Here is a 22282-nt window from a genome sequence, read left to right as displayed (position 1 = left end):
ACAAAATAAATGTTTTCAGATAGTTCATTGTATTTTTCAGTCTAGTATTCCCATAGCAGTTCTTTTCATTATTTCCCCATACATTGTGACTAGTGTGCAACTCTACCCTGTAACATAAGTCTGGAGTCACTCTGACTTTAGACTGGTGAATCCTCCCAGTTCACACTGTGCGCTGCGAGAATTTGACATTTTTTGGAGCCAGGAATGGTGGTCACATGACTGCAATTGTGCAATATGTGTGTTCCCAGCCAGAACCAGATTTGTGGGCGCAGCCTCGTGTTATACAAGTGTATTGAGCGACGCCATGCTACTAGTCAGGTTGCGGCTGGGAACGTGCATAGCGCACAACTGCAGTCATATGACACACACTTCCCGCCTCAAAAAAAAGACAGCAAATCTTGAAGCGCATAGTGTGTGCACTGAAGGAAGAGGGGGACATTCATAGGTCTACAGATTTTTATTTAGACTGGACAACCCCTTCAAACCATATATAGATCAGGCTGGAAGTGCACTGGGGCATGTCCATGCACTTAGATTGTGCACTTATAAGTGCACAGACACCCTCAAATATAATAATAATTATAATAATAATAAAAATATTATATATATATTATATATCTCTATCTCTATCTATATATATATATATATATATATATTTTAATTTTTATTTCCAGGAAGGGGGGGTGCGTCTATACGACCATACCGCTGACAGGTTCTCTTTAAAAAATCATATAGAATATCTCAGTTTTAAAAGGTTGTCTCAAAAAAATACTGTGAAGCGGTAAGTCACAGAAGCAACCAGATGCCTTGGGTTCAGCTCCCTCCAGACATCCCCCCCCCCCAAAAAAAAAAACAAAAAACAAACACACCCACACAGTCGATTTTGCGAAGGATAGATGCAAAAAGCCAAAAATTGTAATATTACACAGTGAGCCTTCACATGAATTACATAGCCAGCACAAGCCTATCAAAATTATTCTGTCCTGATCCTTATAGGGGGTTCCAGGCATTTAATTCCTGATCTGATTTTTCATGCTTTGATATATCAGTTACCACTGTAGCTCACATGAAATACTGGTATTGTGTTAAATTCAGCTAAGGCAATAGTGCCAAAACGGCAGACCATACAACTCTAGGGCCATTGGATTGGGTCCAGTTATTCCCATGTTATAACTTTAAGAACCAGTGCTGGTATCCCCTCCGCACAGGTCTTACTATACAGTGTAGAAATTAACCAAAGGATCATGGCAGGATTTTGTGCTGGATATCCCCCCCAACTTTTCCTGTCCCAGATGGTTTGGCACAAAAATGGGACCTCAGTTAAATTTGTAGCCCTGTATTCATTTGCCCTTGAATATTAATGTCACGCCCAGGGATAAGGGGTACTCTGTCCCGGGCAGTGTCTCTCTTGGGAATGTCACGGTGGTGGCCGTTGCCCGGTTTCGTACCGTGGGCGCTTTTTGTAATGGGGTGTATTTACAGAAGATTTAGGTTAGTGTTCATACGTGACGCCACTTGCGGTGTTGCAGCTATATACATATATGGAGTCACGGCTGCAGAATGTCACTACTGGGGCTGGTGGGAATTGCAGCCTGGATGGTAGGCCCTTCGCAAGCAGGGCCGGGCCCCAGAGGATGTGTGTTGTGACACAGAGGTATAGTGCAACTGGTTTTTACTCACTGCTGTTGGTAGTAACAGGTTACCCGAGGCTGGCTGGTTTCACCTTGAGGTCCCCTTCGTCCCAGTGCAGTACTCTGGTACCTTCTTCCCCTGCACCTGTCATTAGTAAATGGGGTCCCATGGCGTAGAGAAACTGGGGTCCTCATCCGGTTTGTCCACTTCTGTCCACCTGACTGTAGCGTGAACCTTGTGGGGTTGGAGTCTCTGGTACTGTCCCTGGTTCTCCCTTTGCTACGGAATCTTCAGATTTTTAGGGTCAGCGAGGTCCTTGTTGGTCCTCTAGCTGTGCAGGTGTTAACAGGTCGGCTTGGAGCTCTTTCCTGTCCTAGGGTCCTGTACCCAGTCGGTGCGTACTTCCGGGAGTACACCACAGTACTCCACCGGCAACTACTCTCCTGGGTACCAGGTCACCGTTAACCCGGGTCAGAACATTTCCTCACGTCCACCTTCACTCTCAGACTTTCTCTGACTACTCTCCTCAGTCTGCCCCTCCCATCTGGTCAACTAGTGACTGGTTTGGCTCCACCTCTAGGCGGCCATCCATTGGTCCGACCCTAGCTTTGTACCATTGTATGGGGGATTGTTGGGGAAAACCTCGGATTACCTGGGTTTTTGTTGTTACTGGCACTGGTCTCCCGGTGCCCTAGGGGGTAGGCCCTGCATCCTCGTGGGGATGCAGAACCTTGTAGCACCCTGATGGCTTCAGGGGCACTACATAAGTATTCTGAACTCTGGATATAAATGCCTTTTCCCTCTGGTTGCCAATAGACCGTAACTCATAACTCTGATCTCTATACAAAAGTGATACCTGGTTCTGAAACGCCAGAGTGAGCGGCCGGTCCTGGCTCTCCGGCAAGGTCTTAGTGAGCTCTTGAATTACTCGTATAAGTTCAGTAAATGGAAGACCATTAATTATAGAGGTGAGCGGGCCATAAAGAATTGAAAGAGACTGCGAAGATAAAAATAAATAGGTTGTTTAGGTTTAGAAGAAGAACATGGCGACTTGACTGCCCTTTTATAATGTGTGTGGTTTTGCAGCGCCATGAAGCCAAGGTACTAGACAACCAATCTACCTGCAGCATTTGCTTGGACCTGTCCCGCCCACAGCCATGACTCAGTCATGGGTACGGGACTGCAATAGACCAGGTGAGTGCTGCTGAGAGCAGTTCTGCTATTTATATGTGAGGCCGCATGGCACATTTTATAAAAATATTTTAGTGTAGGACTGCTTCAAATGAGATTTGCCGTGACGTGGCGAAGCAGCTCAAGAAATTGCAATTTTTTGCCAAAAATCTCAAAAAAAAAAAAAAAAAAAAAAAAAAAAAAATTTTTATAATGCAGTTTGGAATATTTGATGCCTTAGTGCACATTGGTGCTGGCTCTTTGTTGTTTCTTTAACCAATCTACCTGAACAACATTATTCACAATATATCAGGAACCTGCTAGCCATGCGATCACTCACCTTTTCCGTGGCATCATTTTTAATAAGAAATGATAAGTGCTGAACCATCGTCACTAGGATCTCTACTGCCTGTTCGCTGTGCAGGAAGGGAAGGAGCCGAGTTGTTAACTTCTTACCCTTCCCAACTAACAGGAGCTGCAAAAACTCATCTTCGGACTCCCTTAAAGAGGAAAAACAAAAACAAAAAAACACCAGTATTTTATCCTTGTGAAATTTATCCATTTAGTCTTCAGGTCACTCGACAGTATCACTTCTAAGGTCTCAGTTTGCAAGAAAATAAGTGCAGGATATAAACTGAGCTGATATATGAAGTAATGAAGACTGCAGCACTTAGATGTCACACACAGCCTGTATTACAGGGAGGGACACTCCCTCAAGAGAAAGATCTGACATCGATCAGGCTTCAAACTACATATAGGGGGCGGGGGGGTCTCCATCACTGACATACTCTTAAAACACTATAGGCATTTAATATTAAAGACATCTAAATCACGACTGCAAAAGTGCTTATTCACAAACTTTGTAAGAGCTACTGCTCTGACAATTTCCCCTCTTTTTTCTGAGGTAACTAAACTGATTTTTATTTATTTTTTTTTTAAGGGGGGTGAGGGGGGAATTATTGTGCGCTTTGGGCCTCATCTGGGGAAAGTGTCATATTGGCATTCCTTCCCCTCCTTCCCCACTCCTGTTCATGCTTCTGCTGTTCTACTTACTCTTCCTTTGTTTACTTTGGCTGCTTTCACACCTCCGTTTTTTCCTGTGCGGCACAATCCGGCACTTTACAGAAAAAACGCAACCTTTTTTTGCTGCCGGTTGTGTTTTTTTTTTCTCTGCATAGACTTACATTAGTGCCGTATTGTGCCGCATGGGCTTGCGTTCCGTCCGTTTTTTGCCGCATGCAGCAGATTTAGCCGATGCGGCGGCCGGATGGAACGTTGCCTGGCACGTTTTTTTTGTGCGGCAAAACAAACCGCATCGCGCCGCAACCAGCCGATGCGGCGCATTTTCCTATACATGCCTATGGACGCCGGATGCGGCAAAAACCGCATCCGGCCGCCGCATGCGGTTTTTGCCACTGCGCATGCTCAGTAGCCTGCCGCAAGCGGCAAAAAACAGACGGGCCGCATGTAAAAAACGTATGCAAAGGATGCGGTGTTTTCGCCGCATCCGTTGCATAGGTTTCACAGCCGGATTGAGCCGCACTGCTCAAACCGGATGTGTGAAAGCAGCCTTTCAGGTCTGGTTTGCTACAATCCGCCTTAGTTTTATCTGTGTTTTTCTATATCCTGCTCATTGATGCACAAATGGTGATTTTATTCTACATCGGAATCAGATTCAGTTAATTGTTTAGATTGATATTTCCATCTTGAAGTATATTTCTGTATGCATCTCTGCACAGCTAATGCTTTATAAAATTGTATATATTTATATTGAATAAAGTTTAACAAAAATTATAAATATACACAAAGATAGATGAGTAGAGTTCAGTCAATCCTAGTGCTACTTTAATAACTATAAAAAGGTAAAAACCACTAACAAATCATAAGGTTTTCCATGCCAAAAAGGTGCGCATAGCCTTTTAAGATTCATAATCATAGCCATTCAGATTTTTTTATTTTTATTTTTTGCAAAGACTGAAAAAAGGAATACGAACGAAAAAGGACGAGGAATACGAACGAAAAAGGACGAGGAAGAAAAACGAAAAAGAAGAACGAAAAAGGAGGAGGAGGAAGAAGAAGAACGAAAAAGGAGGAGGAGGAAGAAGAAGAACGAAAAAGGAGGAGGAGGAAGAAGAAGAACGAAAAAGGAGGAGGAGGAAGAAGAAGAACGAAAAAGGAGGAGGAGGAAGAAGAAGAACGAAAAAGGAGGAGGAGGAAGAAGAAGAACGAAAAAGGAGGAGGAGGAAGAAGAAGAACGAAAAAGGAGGAGGAGGAAGAAGAAGAACGAAAAAGGAGGAGGAGGAAGAAGAAGAACGAAAAAGGAGGAGGAGGAAGAAGAAGAACGAAAAAGGAGGAGGAAGAAGAACGAAAAAGGACGAGGAAGAAGAACGAAAAAGGACGAGGAAGAAGAACGAAAAAGGAGGAAGAATGAAGCTCTGTTTTTGGTATTTGTTCTGGACACCGCGCAGGAATCTTAAATGTTAAGGCTTATATAGTGCAGTATGTTCCTATGTCATGTACAATAAGACTATATGTAATAAGGAAATATGTTCTAATGTATAGCACTCATATGTAGTTACCAGACTATAGGGTAAATGTTAAGTTTTGGACTAGTACACAGTGGGAGGAATAGGGTAAGAGTTCCTTCTGAAAGAGGTATAGGGTAAGAGACTAGGCCTTCTGGAACAGTAAAGGCACCATCACACTAAGCAACATCGCTAGCATCATCACTGCTGAGGCACGACTTGCTAGTGATGTTGCTGTGTGTGACATCCAGCAACAACCTGGCCCCTGCTGTGAGGTCGCTGGTTGTTGCTGAATGTCCTGGACCATTTTTTAGTTGTGGTGTCGCGGGCGGGGAGGGAGCCGTCGCTGCTGCGCTCTCTGGCGCTCGGGTCCGGCGCTGCTGCTGCTCGGTGGCTCGAGCGGTGGGCCGGATCCGGGGACTCGAGCGGCGCTCCTCGCCCGTGAGTGAAAGGGGTGATTTGGTTTGGGGGTTTGCTCCGTGACGCCACCCACGGGTTGTGGTGAGGTTGGACACCACCGCTGCTGTTGACGGGGATCCCGGGAGCGATGGCAGGGAACAGCTGGGATGTTGTTCCCTCTCCGTGGGTAGGGGGTTGGTGGTCCCAGGGCCCGGTGAGGTGACGGGGAAGCAGGGTTGGCAAGGTGCAGGGGGGGGGGGGGGGGGGCGCTTGGACTGCGCAGCGCGGTGCCGGACGGCACGGTAGTACTCACTTAGCCACAAATGGAAGCAAAGTCTCTGGTAAAACAAACGGCTGGATGGACGGGTCCCGCAGCCGGCTGCTGTGGTTTCTCCCGGACAGTTGGTGGTGGCTGCCTTTCCCTGCACCTGTTGTGTATCTTCAGTCCCGATGGCTTCCCACCAGTAACCCGCTCCCCAGCATGTATATGGGCCGGAGGAGCCCTTGCGCCCGCAGGCTCTGGCCCTGGGAACTCTAGCTGTGGCAGTAGCTGTATTTCCCCGTGTGCTGTTTGGACGGTTGCCTTCAATCGGGTCTTGGCTGTTTGGAAACCCCTGGGGTTCCGGTCACTAATGGATTTGACCTTATTAACGGCGACTCCAAGCCTGGTCGGGGTCCGCAGGCCCTGCTGGTTTGTGCTGGCTTCACTTCGCTCCCCGGTTCGTTACCGGTGGGCCACTGCCCGTCCCCGGTCCTACGGTTCCGCGTTGATCTGCCTCTCCTGCAGACGGCCACCACCGTCTGCCAACCTTGCTCTTAGTGCCCGGGCCACACACCCGGACACTGTCAGTTTTGCTCCTCTCCTACCACTTCCCTAACTCAACTCTCAACTAACTTCCTTTCCCGCCTCCAGGACTGTGAACTCAGTGGGTGGGGCCAACCGCCTGGCTCCACCCCACCTGGTGTGGACATCAGCCCCTGGAGGGAGGCAACAAGGATTTGTGTCTGACTGATGTGCCTATCTCGGGGTGGGGGGTGTTGTGTTGTAGTACATGTGACGACCTGGCTAGTCCAGGGCGCCACAGTTGCTCTCCCGCTGTGAAGCACACATCGCTGTGTGACAGCGACAGAGCAACAACTGAATGTGCAGTGAGCAGGGAGCTGGCTTCTGCGGACGCTGGTAACCAATGTAAATATCGGGTAACCAAGAAGCCCTTTCCTTGGTTACCCGATATTTACCTTCGTTACCAGCGCCCACCGCTCTCATGCTGTCAGTGCCGGCTCCCTGCTCACATTGCCAGACTACACATCGGGTAATTAACCAGATGTGTACTCTGGCTAGGAGTGCAGGGAGCCAGCGCTAAGCGGTGTGCGCTAGTAACCAAGGTAAATATCGGGTTGGTTACCCGATATTTACCTTAGTTACTAAGCGCAGCATCACTTCCACGAGTCGCTGCTGGCTGGGGGCTAGTCACTGGTTGCTGGTGAGATCTGCCTGTGTGACAGCTCACCAGCAACCCGTGTAGCGATGCTCCAGCGATCCCTGCCAGGTCAGGTTGCTGGTGGGATCGCTGGAGCGTCGCTTAGTGTGACGGTACCTTTAGTGAAGATCTAGTGTGCAATGGATCATGACTGATAGTCTGTAGATCATGAAGGTCACATGCAGTTGATTACCTGTGGAGGAGAAAGGGCACCGAAGTTGAGATAGCGTGATCCTTAAGTGCTGACCGAGGCACAATGCTTAGGCTAGAGAACGGCCTCCATGCAAAGTGGCCCCAGATAGAAGGGTCCAGAGAACTGGACTTCAGCAGCTCGACCCCAAGCCTAAAGTTAAAAGGGGTTATCCGGCTTCTTTTGACTTTTTTTTATTTCCCTATTGGGCTACATTGGGGCAGGTAAGTAGATAGAGACCACTTACCTGCCCTGCTGTCAGCCCCTCTCCCCCGGCTCAGAGCGGTCATGTGACCGCTCCTGCCGCGATTTTGCTACTTCCGGTCATTTCATGTCAACATGGGCAGGGCCATGTTGACATGCAAATCTGGAACAGCATGTCGCCTCCCTGCTGGGCGGGTACAGTGCGTGAGTCCCCGCCCCCCTTCCCTGCACCCTCCCACACATTCCCCCGCACCTCTTTTACTCTCCCTGTAACCTCCCCCTGCAGTGCTGTGGGGTCCGTGACCTGGGGGCGGGGCCTGGCGGCGGCTGCCGTGGTGTCAGCGCCAGCACCGGGTCCCCGGCTCAGGATCGCACATTCAAATGTACTGGCATCACAGATCACAGATGCCGGTACATTTGAAAGTGCTGATGAGAAGCAGAGCAGCGCTGCTTCTCATCACTGTCCCTCCCGCTGTCTGTGCTCTCTTCAGCACAGCGGTGACTTCACTACTGTGCTGATATGGCCAGAGCACAGACAGCGCGCGAGCGTGCAGGAGTGGTGGGGACCGAGGATGGGTGAGTATGTACTCCCTACATGTGTTCCCGATGGGGATGGGGGGGGGCGATGCAGAGTGGTGTGTGTGTGTGTGTGTGTGTGTGTGTGTGGTGCAGAGCCATAAGTGCGCGGTGCAGAGCCATACGTGCGCGGTGCAGAGCCATACGTGTGCGGTGCAGAGCCATACGTGTGCGGTGCAGAGCCATACGTGTGCGTGTGCGGTGCAAAGCCATACGTGTATGTGTGTGGTGCAGAGCCATATGTGTGCGGTGCAGAGCCATATGTGTGTGCGGTGCAGAGCCATGTGGTGTGTGCGGTGCAGAGCCATGTGTGTGTGCGGTGCAGAGCCATATGTGTGTGCGGTGCAGAGCCATATGTGTGTGCGGTGCAGAGCCATATGTGTGTGCGGTGCAGAGCCATATGTGGGGCTGTTATTTGCAATGCTGTAGTGATAACAGGTCAGGTGCTGGGGCAAAATATACTGACAGGGAATGTGTGTGCAGGGGGCGAGGCTGGACACTGGGGTGGGTGGTGACAGCTCTGACTGAGGTTCTGCACAGGAAGTGGTCAGTTTGTTAGAGCAGAATGTAAACAAGGAGCTGCAGAGAATAAAGGGTGAATTCAAGAGGAACAAACATTAGAAAACAAAAAATAATGTAGGGGTGATTTATATGACAATACAGCACAGATTAGCTTAACGAAAATTTTTGAGTTTATGTCGGACAACTCCTTTAACTGGTTTGAACAAACACGCGAGTCTCCTTAAGCGTCCGAGGCCATCGGGCTCTACTGGCTATACCCTTAAACCGGTCATCTATGAGAAGAGACATAGATACTGAGCATCTGGCAGCACAAGGCTCTACTATGGCCAAAATAACAGAGCTCCTGACCTCTTTGAGGAGGCTGGACGTGGCGCTGCTGGAGGGGAGGGGGGGGGGGGCGTCTATCACGTATTCAACTGTAGTACTAGGCTGGATTGTGCTAGTACTCACAGGACCTGTAAGATTGGAAACAACTCAGTGGGAATTGCAAATGTGTTGGATTATAGTTTGTACAACTGAAACGCACTGGACGAAGCATTCCCATTATCCTGTGAATAAAGTATTTGAAGGCGATTTGTCAAGTAAAGTGTTGTGGTTTGAACTGAACTTTGTCCCCTTGTGAAAAAAAGTCTTTTGGTCCTGGTCAGCCGACACCAACATAGGGCTTCCACTGGCGTATAGCTCACACCCCCAGCCAGGACCAGCTCCTTCATGTAGCATGCTGGGACGTCCAGAGTCAATCCGTCACCCATGGCACTACACATATACCCCAATTCTCCAAGTATATTAAGTCTCACATACTCCTCACAGCAGCAGGCCCCGATCTTCAACGCCTCGTAGATCTTCTGCACCTTGTAGCTTTGTTTCTGCTGAAATCGCATGTGTTGGTCTTCAGGAATATGAGGCATTTTTCTCTCCATTTCCTCAACCTCCAGCAGCAGCACAAATAGCTGAAAGACGAGCAAAAATAAAATGAAGATGCACATACTAGAAAGTAGTTTATGGTCACACGATAAGCCAATACTATAGGCAGCTGTCTTTTACAGGCGTTTTCTACCAAGTGTAGAGTATTTATCCAGTGAAACCAGAGAATAAGCGATTAATAAATCCACACCAAATTGGCAAAACAAAAATGGAGTCACAGCAAACATGCTCAAATGCCGCTTCATTCATGTCCTATGGGGCTGCACTCTGGCAGTACCATAGAGACTGAATTTAGCTACGGGCAGGGGTCCGATGTGCTGCTCCATTTTGGAAAGGGATAAATATTCTTCATTGTGCCGGTCGGTCCAGTGGTAGGACTCCCACCGATCAGCAAGTGATAAATCGATCCAAAGGATGGGCAATAACCCCTTTAATGAAGTCTGACGGTGGCAGCCACGGATGCCACCAGACTTTTCCTAAACTATATCAATACAAAACTAGTCAGATTTGCAGCATGAGGGCGGGAGACTGAGAGTATGGAGCTGCAATTGTAGTTTTGCTTTAAATAGACAATTGTCATTTATATCTAGAAATCTGACCGGCCCATATCCAGGATATCCTGCCGAGCTACACACCATAATGACAGCGGTGATCTAATAAACTTGGAGTGATTGGTCTTTTGCCAGTTCGCTGTATATTTGACACCAGCTCAACCAGCTGCGTCTAGTGTATGGCAAATCGCTATTGCCGCAACTTGGGGGATTTGCCGACTCTTCCAATAGAGTTGGTTGGAAGACCCTATTGGTAAATCCTTAAGCATTGAGGCACTACAAATCATTTTACTGCTCATTTGCCAATCAACTCCATAAATCCCATATGCAACATGAAGAACCGAAGTACTGCCGACCTTTTCAATCTGTTTGAGGACTCTCAACCGCTGGTATCCAAGAGCCTTCATATCCTATTAGAAGGGAGAAAATGTAATTAGTAGTTTGAACTTGAAATTTTTAAACATTTTTCTTAAACAATATACTTGATAAATACAAATAAATTAGTTTCAAAAGGGTGCTGTAAAAGTCTGGAATGAAAAAGAAAAAAAACCCCACACAACCCTCCCCCCCCCCCGCCCTTGAATGGCGAGGAGGGTGGTGGGTTTGAGACGCATAGGCCCCTTTCACACTTTTTTTTGCCATCAGTCACAATAGTTTGACGGATTATCACAGATGGTGGCCAAACTGATGCGACGGATCAGTTTTTCGACGGATTCGACTAGCTGGGAGCTAATTATTATTAAATTAATAAATTTTGTTAAACAAAAAAAAAAAAAACAAAAAAACAAAAAAAGTGAAATCAGTCGCCGGATTCCGTCACTTGACAGATCCTGCGCCTATAGGCTTCCATTGTACCAAAACGATGGACGGCGATGTGATGCCCCTGATTATCAGAGGGTCACAGGGAACTGCTCTCCTTTCTCCTAGGATGCCAGAACCATCGGGGGGGGGGGGGGGGAGGGTGAGTTCCGCACTATAACTATTGGTATTGCTTCCATCAGCACTCAAATCCTAAGCACACCTCACACCACACCCTGTCAGGTGTGACGCCCTGGACTGGCCAGGTAGTCACATACATAACATACACAGCCCCCACCCTAGACAGCTACAACAGTCAGACAAAAACCCTTGTTGCCTCCCTCCAGGGTCTGATGTCCACACCAGGTGGGGCAGAGCCAGGCAGTTGGCCCCGCCCACTGAGGAGTTCACAGGCCTGGAGGCGCGAAAAGGAGTCAGATGAGTTTTGGAGGTGAAAGTGAGAGGAGTAGAACGTCTGCGTGTGCCTGAGTAGGAGCCCAGTCACTGACAACAAGGTTGGCAGACTGTGGTGGCCGTCTGCAGGAGTTGGTGGAACTCTGCAAAGACGTAAGGACCGGGGCTGGGCGGTGGCCCACCGGTACCGAACCGGGGAGTGGAGTGAAGCTAAGCACACACAGGCAGGGCCATCGGACCCCGACCAGGCTTGGAGCCGCCATCAATAGTCAAATCCGAGTGTGACAGGAACCCCAGGGGTTTCTCAACAACCAAGTCCCAACAGAAGGCAACCGCTCACACCATGAGGATATACAGCCACCGCCACAGGCTAGAGATCCAAGGGCCAGCGCCTGCGGGCAAAACGGGCTCCTACGGCACCTATACGCCGGGGGAGCGGAGTACCGGTGGGCAACCACAGGAGTCAGAACATTTCTAAAAAGGTGCAGGGAAAGAGCCGCCATCAGCCGTCCGGGGAGAGCACAACAACAACACTGCAGCCAGCTGCGGGACCCGTCCATCCGGCAGTTTTGGTTTACCAGAGACTCTGTCAGTGATTGTCTGAGTGAGTACACCAGTGCCGTCCGGCACCGCGCCGCGCAGTCCCTGCACCCCAGCCATCCAGCCTCCCCGTTACACCACCGGGACCCAGGATCACCAAACCCCGTACCAACGGAGGGGACAACATCCTGGCTGCTCCCTACCATCTCTCCCGGGATCCCAGTTATCAGCAGCGGTGGTGCCATCATCACCACGTCCCGTGGGTGGCGTTACGAACAATCTCCCCCAACTAACCATCCCCTTTTCACTCACTGGTGAGGAGCGCTGCTCGAGTCCCCGGGTCCGGCCCACCGCTCGAGCCATCGAGCAGCAGCAGAAGCCCCGGACCCGAGCGTGGCGAGCGCGTCCCCTCCGCCCGCGGCATCAGGCACACCAGTGCGTGGTCTAGATGGAAACAGGGCCACCCACCTAGGGGTCAGGCAAACTAGTGGGAGGGTGGAAGTCAGTTTGGAGTCAGATTAGTAGTAGCTCCCAAAAGAGTGAGGAGCTGCGGGTTGGAGCTCCCTGGGTGACTTTGGTTAGGTCGCAGACAGTGGTCTGGGACCGGAGGAGTAGGAGACCCGGTCGCAGGGTATTGGAAAAGGGTGCCTGAATTTAGTTTTGGAGAACGTCGGCACCGGAAAGACCAGTAATCAGACCGGTACAGAGCACAGCAGGGTACTGGACCCTAGATCAGGGAGTACCTTCACGCAACCTGATAATTCACCTGTGGAGGATCGTCTCTATGAACTTTTCCCAAGAGCTCAGAGATTGAAGCTAAAAACACATCGAGGGGAATAGGGCTTTCCAGCTTATGCAGCCTGCAAAGAACCCAAGTGTAAGCCATCGAGAGCACAATGTCGGACGCTGCGCTCTCCCACTGCTCGGGTCCGGCTGCTGCTGCTGCGGCCTGCTGCTGCTCGGTGGCTCGAGCGATGGGCCGGATCCCGGGGACTCGAGCGGCGCTCCTCGCCCGTGAGTGAAAGGGGATTGGTTTTTGGGATTGTTTATTGTCCGTGACGCCACCCACGGTTGTGGTGATTGTGTGGACACCACCGCTGCTCTGTATGGGGATCCCGGGAGCGGTGACAGGGAGCAGCAAAGTTGTTGGTTCTCCCCTCCGTGGGTAGGGAGTAGTTGTCCCGGGCCCAGTGAGGAGGTGGGTGATGAGGGATGGCGGGGCCGGTGCAGGGCTTGGCGGGGGTGCAGGGACGCGGGGGCAGCGCTGTGCCTTGCGGCACTGTGGTACTCACTCAGCCTGAGACGGGGGACACACGTTCTCGGTAAAACACACGGCTGGAAAGACTGTTCCCACGGACGGCTGCTGTTGCTTTTCCCCAGTAGTTGACGGTGACGGTCCCTTTTCCTGCACCTAAGATGATGTTGGTAGCGATGGGTTCCCACCGGTAACCCGCTCCCCGGCTTGGATATGGGCCGGAGGAGCCCCTCTTTGCCCGCAGGCGCTGGCCCTGAGAAACTGGTGCCTTGGCGGTGGCGGTGTCTCTCATACGGTTGTACTGTTGCCTTCAAATCGGGACTTGGTTGTTGGGAGACCCAGAGGTCCCCTTCACTGACGGATTTGGCAAATTCACGGCGACTCCTAGCCTTGCCGGGATCCGAAAAGCCCCTGCCAGTGGTGCTGGCTTCTCTTCGTATACCGCTCCGGTACCGACGGGCCACCACCCATCCACGGTCCTTTCGGCAACCTCCGATCAGCCGCTCCTGCAGACGGTCACCACCGTCTGGTGACCTTGCTGTTCTTAGTCCGGGGCACACACCCAGACCAACTTCAGGCTCTCTCGACTGTCACTGTCTCTTCCACTTTACTCCTCTCTTTTGCTCCTCTACCACTTCACTTCAACTCCTAAACTCATCTGCCTGGTTTTCCCGCCTCCAGGGCTGTGTACTCCTCGGTGGGCGGAGCCAAACCGCCTGGCCCACCCCCTGGTGTGGACATCAGCCCCTGGAGGAAGGCAACAAGGATTTTTGGTTTAGCTTTGGTGTACCTATCTGGTGTGTAGGGGTGTGGTGGTGTCATGACCTGTGACCCCTGGCTTGCCAGGGCGTCACACACAACACCTCTATTTAACGATGGGGAGCGGGACCCCGACACGTCTAAACACAAGTGAATTGAGGCAGGCGCCGAACCACTAGCAATACCGACGGGGACGGATTCCTGGACGAGCTCCCCAGAGTGGCAGCGGCACCCAGAGGCTTGGTTTACTCCTGTGTTAGAGTTTACTTAATGGTTACACCAACATCCACACAGCCTGAGTGAGTACGCTGCTTCCCCTGTGTCCGACCTGCCCGCATAGGTGACGGATGGGATGATGTAGGCTCTCATTTAGAGTCCCGGGGTCTCCCCTACCCGTGGAGGGAACACCATGTGGCTGCCCCACTCCATCTCTCCCGGGTACTCCCATTGGCAGTACTCCCCTGACCGCGAACCACGGGTGGAGTCATGAACTCTCCCCTTGTAAATATACCCCCTTTTCATTTGAAGTGGCCCCCGCGTCCAAAGACCCTCAAGCCACGGTCACCCCGGATCAGAGCAGAGCGACTGCTGCAGGGGCGGCACAGTGACAGATAATATAATAATATTTATTCATTTATATAGCGCTATTGATTCCACGGCGCTGTACATACATTGGCAACACTGTCCCCATTGGGGCTCACAATCTAAGGTCCCTGTCTGTATGTTTTTGTAGTGTGGGAGAAAACCGGAGAACCCGGAGGAAACCCACGCAAACACGGGGAGAACATACAAACTCCTTGCAGATGGTGTCCTTGGTGGGATTTGAACCCAGGACCCCAGCGCTGCAAGACTGCAGTGCTAACCACTGACCCACCGTGCCGCCCGATCCATCGCTGTCCATTTTTTTTTTTTACTGTGGCAGTCATATCCGTCCGACAGACAAACATTTTGATGGGTCCGTCGAACGACAGATGAAACGTGAGTCCATCCTTCGCAATCCGTCGCTAATACAAATTGATGAGCAAAAAACAAATCCAGCAGCAAATCACGATCAGTTTTTTTTTTTCTCTTTCAAACTTCGACAGATTGTGACTGATGGCACAAAAAAAAAAAAACTGGTGTGAAAAGAGCCATACAGAGCCAGTTTGCAGTTTGAGAATCAGGGTTTTTTGTTTGTTTTTTTATTCCCCCCTCTTCCCTTTCTTTCAAATTGGATGGGACTAATCCAAGACTTGGCAATAATTTGTTTTATTGCACACAGGGAAAATAGGGGGAGGCTCCTGGTGCAGCAAGTTACCAAAACCCAAAAAGTAGTGAATAGGTGGGGAGGCAGAACTGAGCGTAGGAGGTAGGTTTCTTTAAATACGTTTTAGCTTTGATTGCATTCAGAAACAAAGAACGTAGTTTAAGAGAATTACTATAGTTTGTTTAGTTAAGAAGTGGTGCATAAAATGGATGTTGCCAATAACCATTTCATCACCCTCACTTATCTAGTCAATTGAAATTTGTATGTGTTTGTGCCAAATTTCAATTACCAACCAATACTGACAGTTTTAAAACTCAAGAAATCTTTTGCTCAACACAATGCCCAATTGAATAACAATATTCTAAGAAAAAAAAAATATGAATATAAACAGTGTAGTCAGTGTCAGTTTAACAATAAATGGCACAAACTTACTTCATCTGGCATGACATAGGAGATGGCATCAATTGCTCTTCTGGGGCTATAACATGTAGAAACGGCAACTTGTCCCAATGAGCCTTCAATATGTACCACTAGATGAGACGTGGAGGAAGGGAAAGGAGATTTGTAAGCACAATACACATTTTATTGTCATCACCATTGTAGTGTTCTAGTTGCGACGTTGCAGAATTTCCTCAAAGGGTCACAATATGAATCCAGCTCTAAAACAACTCAACTTATAGGAGATATATGGCGTTGGGTCCACAATAGCATTTGCCACCAATTTCCATCACTCCAGATTTTCCATATAGTCCTTCTAATATAAAAGTGTTATAAGGCAGGAGGATGCCTTTAGACATCTTATTTGATCAAAGGGTACAATACAACCTAAACGCTAACGGCATATGGCACCAAGCCCGTTAGATTTCACACACAGGTTTATATCCTTCACAAGTTCATGTAAAATATATACCAGATTCATAGGTTTCAGCTTTCTGGATATAAGGGGTGACCAGCTTGGGTGGCTCCTTCTTCTTGCGTTCTCCTACAAGTTCCTCCTCCGACAGTTTTCTCTCTAGCTTCTCGTAATATGTCTGACAAAATAAATAAAGTGAATTCTAAAGTTTTATGAATATTATATAGATCATAGCAGTAGATCTGAAACTCCATACCTGGTAGTAGTAGTCATCCAGGTGAGGGTTTTCACTTTGCAGTTGGATCATCTGCAGCTTTATGACCCATTCTTTTTCTTTTTGAGACAAAAGGCTCGCATATGGATCAAGCCTGTCCCATTGCTTGCGGGATGCACTATTGACACAAAATAAAAGCTTAAAATTGAAGATTTAAATAAAATAGGTTTCCATTTTAAATACATTTTTTTTAATTAAAAAGTATAGGAAAGAAAAAAAAAATAAATAGTCAACCAAGGAATTTAGTTGTACCCACAAATACTAAAACCTTTTAAGATTCCTTCAACTCATGCCATGCGCACGTCTCACATGCAAATATTTTTTTTATATTTATTTTTGTGTGTGCATTGAGACATGAGCATTTTACATCTGATTTGTGTAAAAGGTTATACCACATGTAAATCCAACAAAAGGTACTGTTCCACTTGCGTTTTGCACGGACGAGTGCAATCTGACAGAACATCGGAGTGCTCTTGTGACACCCTGGCAAAACCAGTTAGTCTCAGATGACTGTACCCCCCAGCAAGGGTACAGGAATCGCCTCCTCCTTGGGAATTAACACCACACATCCCACACATAGGAACACCAGCCACAAAGCCTAGTTGCCCCCCCGATGGCAGCCAGGACACACCAGTGGGCGGGACCAGGCAGATGGGAACGCCCACCTAGGGGTCTTGAGGTGACAAGGGGTGAGAACCAGTGAAGCTGAAGTCTGAGAGGAGTGAAGTTGCAGTCTGGAGCAGACAGTCAAACATTGAGGAGTCTGCAGTGTGGTCAGGGTTGGAGCCCTTGGACCACGAGAGAACCGACTAGGTGGCAGACGGCATTGTAGGGCCACAGGCGACGGAGATCCAGTCGCGGGAGACCTGCAGTGGACCAGGGAAGGGTTGTAGCCTGCCGATACAGACGGGAATCCGGTCCAGAGGCCGTACACGGGCGGGGTACCTGGACCCTAGGACGAGGCAAGCTTCAAGCCCCTTGTTAATTAACCAGCGGGACAAGGTACCAGGCCTCATTTCCAAGGAAAGAAGCCCAGATAGAGTAGACCGACAGCCCAACGCGGGGGATAGGGTGTCCGCCAAGAACCCACTGAGATCCCACCGGTCAGAGTTTGCGGACAACGGCTCCCTCTGCGTCCAAAGCTGCAGGGGAGCGGATTTCTCTCGTTCTAGGCAGGTTTAATACACACACGAGGAAGAGTCCCTACCTTGTCACCTGTGTGCGGGACCCGCACATCCCCTCCAGAGGTAACCGGCATCCGGCTTTGGTTTACAATACAGACTAAATTCCTCCTAAGTGTGAGTTCACTGGTGCCATCCGGTCCGATCTGACGACGGCGCCCCAGCACTGCTCCATACCTACACTCGGGCCCCGGTACTACATCTACCTCTACCAGTGGAGGGGATACCACCTTGCTGCCCCTACACCATCGGTCCCGGACGCCGGCCCCGAGAGGCAGCGGTGGTGCCACCAACACATCACCGCAACCCACGGGTGGCGTCACAGACAATCTCCCCTGTAAATACCCCCCTTTTTCACTATTGCGAGGACGGGCGGTTGCATGAGCCCCGGATCCGGTCACCACTCGGGCCCCAGACGCGATGCCGGATCTGAGCGTCACTTGAGCAGCCCTGATTGCCGCAGAGGAGGCAGCACCCGTCCGCGACACTCTCAGGCTAAGTTCACATTTCCGTTGTTTTGTATCAGTCACATGCGTCGCTTGACGCATGTGACTGATGCGCTGTTCAACGCTGTACAACGGATGGCAAAGAACAGAATTCTTTGTCGGATTCCGTTGTGTGCGGGGGGCGGAGTTCGGGGGGGAGGGGAGGGGAGCCGGGCCGGGCCGTGGCACTGAGGACGAGAGAGAGAGAGAGAGAGAGGACGAGAGAGAGAGAGAGAACGAGAGAGAGAGAGAGAACGAGAGAGAGAGAACGAGAGAGAGAACGAGAGAGAGAACGAGAGAGAGAACGAGAGAGAGAACGAGAGAGAGAGAGAGAGAGAGAGAGAGAACGAGAGAGAGAGAGAGAGAACGAGAGAACGAGAGAGAGAACGAGAGAACGAGAGAGAGAACGAGAGAACGAGAGAGAGAACGAGAGAACGAGAGAGAGAACGAGAGAACGAGAGAGAGAACGAGAGAGAGAGAGAGAAAACGAGAGAGAACGAGAGAGAGAGAGAGAGAACGAGAGAGAGAGAGAGAGAACGAGAGAGAGAGAACAAGAGAGAGAGAACAAGAGAGAGAACAAGAGAGAGAGAACAAGAGAGAGAGAACAAGAGAGAGAGAACAAGAGAGAGAGAGAGAACGAGAGAGAGAGAACGAGAGAACGAGAGAGAGAGAGAGAACGAGAGAGAGAGAGAGAACGAGAGAGAGAGAGAGAACGAGAGAGAGAGAACGAGAGAGAGAACGAGAGAGAACGAGAGAGAGAGAGAGAACGAGAGAGAGAGAGAGAACGAGAGAGAGAGAGAACGAGAGAGAGAGAGAGAACGAGAGAGAGAGAGAGAACGAGAGAGAGAGAGAACGAGAGAGAGAGAGAACGAGAGAGAGAGAGAACGAGAGAGAGAGAGAACGAGAGAGAGAGAGAACGAGAGAGAGAGAGAACGAGAGAACGAGAGAGAGAGAGAGAACGAGAGAGAGAGAGAGAACGAGAGAGAGAGAACGAGAGAGAGAGAGAGAACGAGAGAGAGAGAACGAGAGAGAGAGAGAGAGAGAGAACGAGAGAGAGAGAACGAGAGAGAGAGAGAGAACGAGAGAGAGAGAGAGGACGAGAGAGAGAGAGAGGACGAGAGAGAGAGAGAGAGAGAGAACGACCAACTCCAAGAGACCTACAAATAAACAAGGCCAAAAATGGTTTGATAAAGAATGCAAGACACTGCGCAACTCCCTAAGGATAGCCTCAAATCAAAAACACAGAGACCCGGACAACAAGGAGCTAAGAGTGGTCCATGACACCCTACAGAGGCAATACAAGCGAACCCTCAAGGAGAAAAAACAAAAGCACATCTCCCACAAACTGCAGCAGCTCGAAGACTCCCTCCAGGATAACTCATTCTGGGAGACATGGAGCCATATCGGTACAAGTCCCAAGCAAAGTACCCTCCACATTCAAAATGGCAACATCTGGCACAGCTACTTCAAGGGCCTCTACAAGAATATCCCAGAAGACGACCTAACCCCAGAACAAGAGCATATAATGACTAAACTGAGGGACATGGAGGAGACAATCAAGGACTTTCAAAATCCTCTGGACATACCAATCAGTGTGCTGGAAATAAAAGACAGAATCAAACTGCTAAAATCTAAGAAGGCCGCGGGCAGTGACGGCATCCTGCCAGAGATGATCAAATACAGTTCCCCAGATATTCATGCAGCACTGGCTAAACTATTCACCCACGTCCTGAGTGCCGGCTACTTCCCTCAAAGCTGGAATCAAGGTCTCATAACGCCCATCTACAAGGATGGAGACCGATATGACCCAGCAAACTACAGAGGGATCTGTGTCAACAGCATTCTGGGAAAACTGTTTAACAGCATCATTAATAAAAGGATTATCGCCTTCCTCACCCAGGGTGACGTCCTCAGCAGAAGCCAAGCTGGGTTCATGCCAAACCACCGCACCACGGACCACATTTACACCCTGCAAAGCCTCATCAAGACCCACGTCCACGACAAAAAACAGGGGAAAATATTTGCATGTTTCGTGGACTTCAAAAAGGCCTTTGACTCAGTGTGGCATCCAGGCCTGTTCCTGAAACTCCTGGAGAGCGGAATAGGTGGCAGGACCTACGACGTGATCAAGAGCTCATACACTGAGAACTGGTGCAGCGTGAAGGTGAACGGAAAGAGGACGGCTTTCTTCCGACAGGGCCGTGGGGTCAGACAGGGCTGCAGCCTGAGTCCAACTCTATTCAACATCTATATAAATGGACTAGCAACAGCTCTAGAGTCCTCCCCCACTCCAGGCCTCAGTCTGCATGACCGAGAGGTGAAGTTCCTGCTGTACGCAGATGACCTCCTGCTACTCTCCCCAACTGAAAGAGGCCTCCAAGATAGCCTGGCAGTACTGGAAACATTCAGCACCACATGGGCGCTTCCCATCAACCAAAAGAAGACCAAAGTCATGGTGTTTCAGAAGAGGAACCAGAACAAAATAAACACTCCCTCCTTCACATTAAATGGCTCCACGCTGGAGAACACCAGCAGCTACACCTACCTCGGTCTGGAGCTAAGCAATAACGGGAGCCTCAAGCAAGCAGCAGAAGCCCTGAAAGGAAAAGCATGCAGAACCTTCTATGCCATCAGAAGACAACTGTACCACCTCAAACCACCTGTGAGAGTCTGGCTCAAGATATTTGACAGCGTCATCACCCCTATACTGCTATATGGCAGCGAGGTATGGGGCCCAGTGACCTACCCAGACCACACAAAGTGGGATTCCAGCCCTACCGAAGTCTTCCACATGGAGTTCTGTAAATATCTCCTCCAAGTCCATCGCAGCACCTCAAACATAGCCTGTAGGGCAGAGCTGGGCCGATTCCCCTTATGGTTCACTATACACAAGAGGGCGCTATCACACCAGGCACACACACAGAACAGCAACCCCAGCTCCTACCATCATAAAGCCCTGCTGAGCCGGAGCCCAGAGCAAGCCAGGAACCCCGGCAGCCAGTCCAGCCAAAGTCAGCAACACCCCCTGACAAAAGCCCAAATAAAAGAGATCTCAGAGAGCTGCAAGATGCAATACATAGAGGACTGGAAGAGTGAATTAGAGAACTCCCAGAAACTCACCATCTACCGGTCACTGCGGAGGGACTACACTCTGGCCCCATATCTGGAAAGGCTACGCCACCCCAAAGACAGGCAGACCCTGAGCCTGTACAGACTGAGTGCCCACAGCCTAGAGGTGGAAACAGGGCGGCACCGACAGACATACAAGCCGCGAGAGAACAGACTGTGCCAGCACTGCCAGCAGGGGGCTCTGGAGGACGAGACGCATTTCCTACTGCACTGTGACAAATACTCAGCAGTGAGGGGCTCCCACTTCCAGAAATTTACCACCCATAGCCCGGGCTTTCCATCCATGGATGAGGACATGAAACTCCGCTTCCTACTGGGGGAAGAGGAATCAATGGTGGAGATCGCCGCCCAATATGTCACCACATGTCATAAGCTGAGGGGAACCTAAGACCCCTAAATGGACTGTCAGAGCCCAAATTGTGCCCCCCAACTCCCCATAACCCTGATCCCCTCCCACCACACTTACTGTATTTCTCTTGCTTTGGCAACACTAATTGTATTTTGGTCCTGCCAATAAAGCATATTTGAATTTGAATTTGAGAGAGAGGGCGAGAGAGAGGGCGAGAGAGAGGGCGAGAGAGAGGGCGAGAGAGAGGGCGAGAGAGAGGGCGAGAGAGAGGGCGAGAGAGAGGGCGAGAGAGAGGGCGAGAGAGAGGGCGAGAGAGAGGGCGAGAGAGAGGGCGAGAGAGAGGGCGAGAGAGAGGGCGAGAGAGAGGGCGAGAGAGAGGGCGAGAGAGAGGGCGAGAGAGAGGGCGAGAGAGAGGGCGAGAGAGAGGGCGAGAGAGAGGGCGAGAGAGAGGGCGAGAGAGAGGGCGAGAGAGAGGGCGAGAGAGAGGGCGAGAGAGAGGGCGAGAGAGAGGGCGAGAGAGAGGGCGAGAGAGAGGGCGAGAGAGAGGGCGAGAGAGAGGGCGAGAGAGAGGGCGAGAGAGAGGGCGAGAGAGAGGGCGAGAGAGAGGGCGAGAGAGAGGGCGAGAGAGAGGGCGAGAGAGAGGGCGAGAGAGAGGGCGAGAGAGAGAGCGAGAGAGCGCGAGAGAGAGCGAGAGAGAGCGAGAGAGAGCGAGAGAGAGCGAGAGAGAGCGAGAGAGAGCGAGAGAGAGCGAGAGAGAGCGAGAGAGAGCGAGAGAGAGCGAGAGAGAGCGAGAGAGAGCGAGAGAGAGCGAGAGAGAGCGAGAGA

General features: G+C 50.3%; 1 protein-coding gene across 1 annotated transcript in view; it reads right to left on the bottom strand.

Annotated features, from left to right (window-relative positions):
• PATL2 (PAT1 homolog 2) overlaps positions 1-22282 on the bottom strand; it is an 87369-nt gene that overhangs the window by 8476 nt on the left and 56611 nt on the right. Inside the window, exons 11-17 of the mRNA XM_075332974.1 lie at positions 16296-16431; positions 16097-16217; positions 15619-15716; positions 10531-10584; positions 9501-9649; positions 3143-3302; positions 2489-2629 (exon numbers count right to left, since the gene is read on the bottom strand). Coding sequence (XP_075189089.1) covers positions 2489-2629; positions 3143-3302; positions 9501-9649; positions 10531-10584; positions 15619-15716; positions 16097-16217; positions 16296-16431 — 859 coding nt within the window. The remainder of the gene's footprint in view (positions 1-2488; positions 2630-3142; positions 3303-9500; positions 9650-10530; positions 10585-15618; positions 15717-16096; positions 16218-16295; positions 16432-22282) is intronic.

The sequence above is a fragment of the Anomaloglossus baeobatrachus genome, chromosome 2 (assembly GCF_048569485.1).
Source record: "Anomaloglossus baeobatrachus isolate aAnoBae1 chromosome 2, aAnoBae1.hap1, whole genome shotgun sequence".
NCBI lineage: Eukaryota > Metazoa > Chordata > Amphibia > Anura > Aromobatidae > Anomaloglossus > Anomaloglossus baeobatrachus.
This window is presented reverse-complemented; position numbering and strand designations above follow the sequence as displayed.